We start from the raw sequence: 8,378 nt of genomic DNA, 5'->3' as shown, positions 1-8,378 counted from the left end.
GCCTTGGAATCCGTTTCTTGTTTGTGAGATAGAGGTCAGCCCCAATGGCGGTCCTGGCTCTTGTTGCGGGACGACGAAAAAAGGCGAGCCGTGCAAAAACTCGATCAAAGTTGAAGACACCAAGATCGGCCATCAAAAGTTGACCTCTCTCGCCAGAGAGCCATTTGACCTGTCATCGTTGCAGTCGAAGCTCTGTGATGTCGCCAGAGACTTCCTCTGCGCGAGATGGCACCGACAACGGCAGGCCGACCAAGTTGGCCAGCAGTGGTATGAAGCCGCCGTCCGCAACCAGGCGCGAGTACCACATGGCTCCAGAATGGCTTCTCCATCAGTCATTGTACATCGGGGCCAGCGTCAGACATCGTCAGCATCCAGGCGACGCCCTGCATCAGACAACACCCGGTCATCACCACCACCGGTGCCCCTGTCAACCAACCCCGAGCCAGTGCAGCCATTCAATCCATTTGTGACTTCTGCAACGCTGCGGACGAACAATGTTCCATGGCGCGTTTCGCCGACCCGACCAGCTATCCTCTCATCGGCAACTAATATCCGGGCTGGTTTCCAAGAATTGACGCTCCAGAGTCTCACCTCGAGTGAAGAGGTCGACAGCGTCCACGTCGACAGCATCTACTGTGTGTTCTGCCAGACCGAGGATGAAGACCATGCGGACGAGAGCGTGATCTTGCACTGCGGTCAGTGCACATCGCTCTGTCATCTGTCATGCGCCGAAGAATGGTTGGAAAAGCGAGATACAGGGTTTGGCACGTCATGCTGTGTGTGGTAAGTGTGAACGACCTTATTTTTGAGACGACCAAGACACTGATGACCGCAGCCGAAACGAAGGAGCCCTAGATGCCATCATTCGCCCCTTACGAATCCCCTCGTCGGATGCCGAGACATATTCCGTCCACACGGCAAGCGATCCATCTCCCACTGGTGGGCCCCGGCGCTCAGCCAGACTAGCAGGAACTCATCTACCGCGAGAACCTTCTACTTCTGCACCGCTTCGCCGGTCGGCACGACTGAATTTCACTCAGCGTAGGTGATCACAGGTTACAGCCGAGTTTGACGGAAAATGCGAAAAGCGAGTGAATCACACGTGAGTGCACGTGACCGACACTCGGCATCGTGATCAGCAACTGTGGTTGTAGCATTGATATAGATTTTTGGAGCAAGCTTAGCAAGAAATGAGATTCCGATTGTAAAAATTCCAGAGTACAAGGCGACGGTTCGTTTTTGCAAGTGCTGGGCACCACTAGACCTTAGCCAAAAGATACTGGCTGCTTCACTTAAATTGACAATGACATAGCGTTAAATGTGCTGGTAGATTCAGTTTCTTATTTCATCATACCTAACGGCGTGACCAGAGAGACACACCGATTCATCTCAGTGGAGCCGTGCCACAAAAGGCGGAGATTGTTGGCAGGAAACGCAACTCGTGGGGCTGGAGCAATTGACAAATCTCTCTGTGCTTGTTAGTTTGACCCTGGGAATCGATGTTGACCCGGGGAACCTCAAATCATTTCTAGGAGTTGTCTATCCCCTAGGAGTCACAATTTAGCTCCTGGGGCTATTTCTAAGCTCTAGGAAAATGAGATCTACCCCTGGGATCTTCACTTTACGTTCCTGACTGAATACGACACTGGCTTTGGGAATAAATACATCGACCAGATCTGGGAGCTGTGGAGCCCCTGGGAGCTTACTTTAGGGTCCTAGAGTCAATAGCTTGCCTTCCGAGATCGCCGAAAGCCCTCACAAACACCTTCACCGGACCTGCGCACAATTCTGCGTCATTGGATCCCCCAGGAGGCCAAATCATCGCCCCAGGAATCAACAAGTCGTCAACAGGAACGCGGCTTTGATTCCCCGAGGTGGGGATAACAGACCCCAGAAGCTACATCGCGTTTCCTGGGGGCTACGTGGCTCCTAGAAGCTGCTCCTTTGCCCACAAAAACGTTTCTGGGGCCCCCGGGAGCAAGAGAACTCCTAGGGCTAAGAGATGAATTCCTAGTACCGATGCAACGGTCAACAGGAGCGTGACCGATTATTGATAATGACGATGAGATGTCCATGTTAGTTGGGTACAGTATGGATATCTATTTGCTGTTTATACAGACAGAGACGGAAAATGCGCATAAGCAAAGAAAATCTCCCCTTTCCCAGACTTCAGCCGTGAAAGACGTCAAGCCCAAGGAAATTGATATCAGACGCATCAAGCCTAGTTAGTGGATTTAGTTTCCCTGATTTCTGGAGGCAGTAATGAGACCGCGTCTGAGATAAAAGCCCTGCTATCTGTAGAGAATTACCGAGCATGACGAAGCAGAATTACTGACTCTAGATACGTTCAAGCTAAAAAAGAACCATGCCACTACTAGTTCATATTAGTTAGTAGTATATCGAGTTACCACAGTATCTGCGACCTCCGGAGCTTCGCAGGCTCAACTGGGCTAGAAGCAATCACGCCGTTCTGAAACTCCCTGTCCATGCAATTTAGCGCAAATTGGTTGCTTCCAACGTCACTTTCTGACTCCTAAGTCTGACATGGATTATGTACATGGAGCGGCGAATCCACAAAATGATAATTCACCAAGGAAGAAAAATCCGGCCCTGACTCTTAATCGCATCTAGTTGGAATTGCGAGGTATCCTTTTCTCTGTATCTTGACTAGCTTTTAGAACCGCGCACTTCCTAGGTGCTATCAATGCAGGACCAACAACGGTGGCTAAACGAATGAATGGTCTCAACAGGCCTCAATTAGGACAGGCACCCGTGCCTGCGTATTCGAAGCTCCCCATTTTCTGCTCTAGAGGCCTGGGCTCAAGTATGGATTCCCACTCAAGTGGTCAGTAGATTGAGCAACTGCCGCAAATCGATGGGCAAGTAGGGTAGGCGTAAAGTGTCGAGTCCGGTCATACGTCATCCAGCGAGAAAGCTAAATGCCAAGATATGGTCAGCAAACAATGTACTATACAAATCTCTAGGTAAGACAAACAGTTGCAATCCGCACTCCAAGCCACAGGCACCTATGCCTTCTCAGAAGCATCGTCCACGGCTCCTCAATCAATGGTCTGTCAATGTCTACACCCGTCTGATCAAAGAATTTCGCAGGGTAATACAGCCGGCTCCAGATGTGTCCTCTAATCAGCAAGTCTTCCGGCAATTGCTGGGTGGGTGTGCCATCTATGTGGGGAAATGATTCGGCTTCAATCTTTCTAATATCGATGTTGGGTTGAAGCAAAGTATTCAGATAATTTGCGAGTATCAACCATGGAACTAGCGGCTCGAGTCGCTGAATGGCTGCTGGATGGAGCGAGAGGCACCACAGGAATGCCAAAGAGGCATGCACGGTGGGGTGCATAGTTGGCTCGCTGGCTTGGCCAAGGATAACGATCAGGGTGTGGAAAGCGAGAGAGCTGGCACGGAATGCAAATTGAGATGAGAAGTCGGTGTAGGGATGTCTGTTTAAGTCGATATGTGCTGTTGTGGATGCCCACTGCTTGGCATTGACATAGGCGTCTGCAGTGGAAGTACTTGGGTCGCCAGCGAAATCGGTAGCAAAAGCTCCATTTTCTTCCCCATACTGGAAAATTGCAGCAATATTGCAGCACGTGATAAAAATGCCTTGCTGTGCCTCTCGGCCTAATCGGCTAGCCCCCTGGCGAAGATTCACAAGGAAGAACTTTGACCGAGCATCAAACTGCTCACTCGGCATGCGCATGAAAAGAACACCATGGGCAGCCAAAAACGAAGTGATCAGTGTGTGTTCACCAGCCGGTTCACTTAGGATAGGGTTGAACAGCCGTATCATACTCTCCCGCGCATTTGCAAATGGGTCCACGCTGAGCAATGCTTTCGAGTAGTAGAAGAACCGCTGCAAAGTATCCGAGAGAGAGAGGACGCCAAGGTGGTGCTGGATTCGGCCGAGTTCAGAACGTTGATAGAGATACTGATTGTACCAATATCTAGAAACCTCTGCCCATATATCGCGGACCGTGTCGTCTGTATCCTCCACTGCCATACGATACCGCGCTAGGTCCCCCAGACATTCGAACCAGGTTCCCTTGAAATTCGGGACCTGCTCTAGCAGAAGTGTCACCATCGAATACGAGAAATATATGAAGCCTAATATATGATCTTGCATAAAAGGTGTAACAAGGAGTCTTTCCAGCAATAGTTCAAGGCAGGAATGGATTCCGTAGCGCCACATGCGTCCAGGCATCTGGTACTTTTCAGCTTGGCTCCTCACGGCTGGACTGGCTGCTGGATGTTGCGAAGCAATAAAAAAGTCGTGATGTTCGTAGAGGAGTGTTTGGTGCAATGAGATGACGGTCGTGACAGGCATTTGTGAGATGTTCTCTATCACTTCAATGCATTTGTCCTCTGCAATGACTAGCCGTGCGTATGTTTTTTCCACTTCATTGACGAGCTGTTTTTCGGGAATAGGGTTGGCCAACTGCTTGACCATCTGTATATTTGAAGCGTGATCTCCCATTTCGAATTTGCTTGAGTCATACCCTAGGCTGGCTATTGCGCTTTATCACGAGCCCTCGTACGTCACCAGATATTGCTATCAACGGCAATGGGACTTGCTTGGGGTAGCTGGAATCGATCGATTTGAAATAGAATGAGGTGGGCATTCGTTCAAATAGGTTGCGAAAAGCCCTAGTGATGCACCCTAGAAAGCCCGGCCGTGTCACGATCTGCTGTGCCTCAGTTCCAGATTCTTTCAGGGGTAATAATCATAATCTTTGCAGCATGAGGGAATCAGAACCCTAGCGTATGGGAGGGAATTGCTAAGGGCACTCCCGCTTTTCCTGGGGACACTTCTTATTATGTAATACCAGTGATTAGGTAACGTATTTCACATGCGAGCGGCCACCCCAAGCGAGTGGCCACCCCAAAACACCATAGTAAATGCGATAAATTACAACTTTATATCTCAACAACCATGGTTTATAGGTATTTTTCATTTTAGCAGAATGTTTTTTAGCTGATATCTAGCCTCTTTAGGGAACTTGGAGAATTTCTATGTCTTCATGATGGAGATATATATATTTGTAGCTCATGGCAGTGTAATTTTCAGTAATTTTTGAAATGATGATAATATGGCTTTATGATTCCCTTGAAATTGAACCATAGTGCTAATGAGACTTATCAATAGCTATTGGTAAATAATTAAATATATTTAAGAGGTGGTTGTTGAGATAAAGTAGAGAATATATCGCATTTACTATGGTGTTTTGGGGTGGCCACTCGCTTGGGGTGGCCACTCGCTTGGGGTGGCCACTCGCATGTGAAATACGTTAGTTAGGGAACTGATAACTATGACATTTAGAATGATGTTGCTGTGGTAATTCCAATACAATCACATGACGTTTTCAATTACCTAATCATGGATATTACATAATTAGGAGTGTCCGGAACAAAAGTGGGAGTGTCCCTATCAATTCCCGGCCAATTTACTATCATGCAAGACTTAAATTCACCACCCGATGGTATTCGCTAGAAAGAGTCAATTCCAGTAAGCTGGGTCGGAAGGCGTGACCCTTCTCCTTTCTCCTCTGGAGAGAAATACCCGATCTGGCCAGAGATCTTCCGTTGGAGATGCGGGAGAGACTCTAGTAGAATTCCTGGATGCTTTAGCTGGGGCCTTCTTTACTTCTGGCTTCACTGCTGGCTTCACTGCTGGCTTCACTGCTGGCTTCACTGCTGGCTTCACTGCTGGCTTCACTGCTGGCTTCACTGCTGGCTTCACTGCTGGCTTCACTGCTGGCTTCACTGCTGGCTTCGCTGCTGGCTTCGCTGGTGGCTTCACTGCTGGCCTCACTGCTGGCTTCGCTGGTGTAAGATGCTGCTCCTCGAATCTTTCCGGGTGATGTTTGCGGAGCAATTCTCGCAGTAATCCCAACGGTCGCTTATTCCAATATAGCTCCGCAAACCACAGGATGGGCGCAGTGCCTATGAACGGGTCTGCACCGTTCTCGACGAGTAGACGAACAACTTTGCCGTGGCCATGGATAACAGCTTTGTGCAGAGCGGTTTGGCCGACGCTGTCGAGCTTGTTCGGATCTATTCTATGCTGCAGGAGCAGAAGAACGACATCTGCATGGCCATTCGAGGCTGCTGCACGCAAGGACTCTTCTCCCTCTGGAGATGCTCCGCGTTGTCGGAGAATTTCTGTCACGGCGACTATATCGCCTTGGCGAGAAGCTTCAACTAGCGTTTTCTGTCTCTGTGCAACTTTTGGGTTTTGCTGGAGTGCGTTGTTGGTGGGTGAAGATCGAGTCTCACTCTTTTGCTTGCTTTTATTTCTTCTTAGTTTGGAGAAGACTTTTCTCAGCCGAGTGGATATGGGCATACTCGAAGTGCAGTAAGTGTATGGCGGATGGAGCGGAGAATTGAGGAGCTTCCAGATTAATATACGCTCTTTCCTACTTCCCTTCTCGATCCGATGGTGTGGTTGTGCCGCTCGTATTTGGCTGGACTTCTGATCTCTACTAACTCAGAATAGACAAGTGTCTTGCGCCTCCTCGTATTGCATTCCATTCATGAAGATAAGAAACAAAGACTTTTTAGCGTTGTTACTTGTCTTTTGATCAATAAAGATGGCATAGGTTGCGTTCATCTGTCTGTTCAGTCAAAACTCTGCTGATCGGGTGGATATTCCCCCCACCTTTCCAATCATGCTTCTGATGCGAGATGCCATCGACACGTTTCTAAGTGCAATAAGCTTTCTAATAGAGTCGATTTATGGTATTGCCGTCGGCTTCCCAGCATACTTTATTATCAATCCCATTCTCCATTTTCTGGCTCTCCCATATACTCTTAAATACTTCTCCTCTAACTGGTCTTTACTCTCTTGCGAAACGCAGCCTGCCGAGCTATATCTTCGTCATTTCGAAAGACTCCATCCCGAGCTGATAGAACACGTGCGTGCCGCGTATGCTGCAAGAACAAACAAGCGCCCACCGAGGAAGCTCAAGTTTTGGCCCCGCGAAACGAGTCACATCATTCTACCTCTGGTAGTCGCCATTCGCGAGTGGAAGTTCTCTTGCGCCGCCGGTCTCTTTGCGTTATTAGAGGACTGTGGATGGGACCGAACGCTCTTGTGGACATTCCTCCGAGATCAAGTGGAAAATGCAGGCTTGGTGTCAGCCGAGGAGAAAGTGGCCTTCGCGCGCGTCATGGAGGTGGCATGTTCAAATCGATTTAAGGGAATTCGACCTGCATGGGTACGCTCACTACAGTTTTTACGCAAGTGGACGGGCGAGACGGAACGGAGCTCAAAGATGCAACAGGCTCAGATTGAAAAGTTGAAGGAAAAGTTTGATTCTCTGGGAGTTCCTGTTATTGCAGTGTCTGGGAACTGTATCGACTGGGTATTACAACGGAATGCTGTCCTCGTCTTGGACCAGAATATTCGGGATGCATCGTATAGGATGAAAAACTTTCAACCCATTTGGATAAATGTGAAGAATAGTCAGGATCCGGAGAAGATTTCAAAAAGCTACTGGCAGCAGGTTTCGTTTGGCTGAGGGAAATAATCGAAATTCCAATTGACTCGATTGCCTCGGCGGGGCGGTTGCGAAAGCGCAACCGTATCATTAGTTACCTGGATGCGTCGAGAAAGTAGCTTATCTTCGTCAAAGTTCTCTGCATCGGGACCGTAAAAGATTTCCACAAGGCGTGCTCGTGCAGAAAATACATACTTCAGGGTGGTAAGCTCCCAGTCTTCATCGGTAGAACTATCAGCATCACGTCCTTCAACGTCAGATTTTGCCGAGAAGTTGCTTGATTTGTATTTTGACTTCAGACACAGGCGGATTCTGAAAATGGTCCTTTCTGGCTGCACGGGTATAGTACGGAACTATAGTTGAGCCATAACGGGTCACCTGTCACTGCGGTCGTACACAGAGGGCTTCAAGCATCAGAGGCGTCACAGTGCGTTTGCGACCTACTTGAGGTTAAGGGGCGTACATGCTTCCAACTTGTCACAGGTTTCTACGGATATTGATGATGGTCAGCTTGTTACATTCAGCCTGTTCCGCTATTTCAGATATGGTAAAGGACTGGCTCACTATCATATCACGAATGGGAACGAGCTTTGTAGGAGACAGTCTTGGAGCCATACCGCGTTGATGTGATAGGGGGCCAGGCTGGTGCAATGTGTCGCCTCAGCCAGGAAGCATTGTGGAGCACAATGGCCAAATGGATCATCTTCTTCGCGAAGGTGAGCCACCATGCACCGGAACACCTACATTCAGTGCCTTGGCAGCCATCAAGTCAACTATTCCTGATCTTACCAAGGGTGTGTTTGGAGAGGCTCTTTCATCTACCACGTCTACCGCTCTTGCCCGCATTCCAACTTCGGTTTC

At 48.8% G+C, this 8,378-nt stretch overlaps 3 protein-coding genes across 3 annotated transcripts; 1 reads left to right on the top strand and 2 right to left on the bottom strand.

The window, feature by feature from the left end:
• Positions 1–2,980: 2,980 nt before the first annotated feature.
• Positions 2,981–4,468, bottom strand: N7446_012703 (uncharacterized protein; the record flags this gene model as incomplete). The annotated part of the gene is made up of 1 exon (XM_058521445.1): positions 2,981–4,468. One exon carries the CDS (start codon positions 4,466–4,468, stop codon positions 2,981–2,983), a length of 1,488 nt encoding a protein of 495 aa, XP_058366811.1.
• A 1,047-nt stretch (positions 4,469–5,515) lies between these two features.
• Positions 5,516–6,361, bottom strand: N7446_012702 (ankyrin repeat domain-containing protein; the record flags this gene model as incomplete). The annotated part of the gene is made up of 1 exon (XM_058521444.1): positions 5,516–6,361. The coding sequence occupies one exon, from the start codon at positions 6,359–6,361 to the stop codon at positions 5,516–5,518; it is 846 nt and encodes a 281-aa protein (XP_058366810.1).
• A 325-nt stretch (positions 6,362–6,686) lies between these two features.
• On the top strand, positions 6,687–7,538 carry N7446_012701 (uncharacterized protein; the record flags this gene model as incomplete). The annotated part of the gene is made up of 1 exon (XM_058521443.1): positions 6,687–7,538. The coding sequence occupies one exon, from the start codon at positions 6,687–6,689 to the stop codon at positions 7,536–7,538; it is 852 nt and encodes a 283-aa protein (XP_058366809.1).
• Between the last annotated feature and the right edge of the window lie 840 nt (positions 7,539–8,378).

This window comes from Penicillium canescens (genome assembly GCF_028828765.1).
Source record: "Penicillium canescens strain IBT 15451 chromosome Unknown utg000010l_segment0_segment0, whole genome shotgun sequence".
Taxonomy (NCBI): domain Eukaryota; kingdom Fungi; phylum Ascomycota; class Eurotiomycetes; order Eurotiales; family Aspergillaceae; genus Penicillium; species Penicillium canescens.
This window is presented reverse-complemented; position numbering and strand designations above follow the sequence as displayed.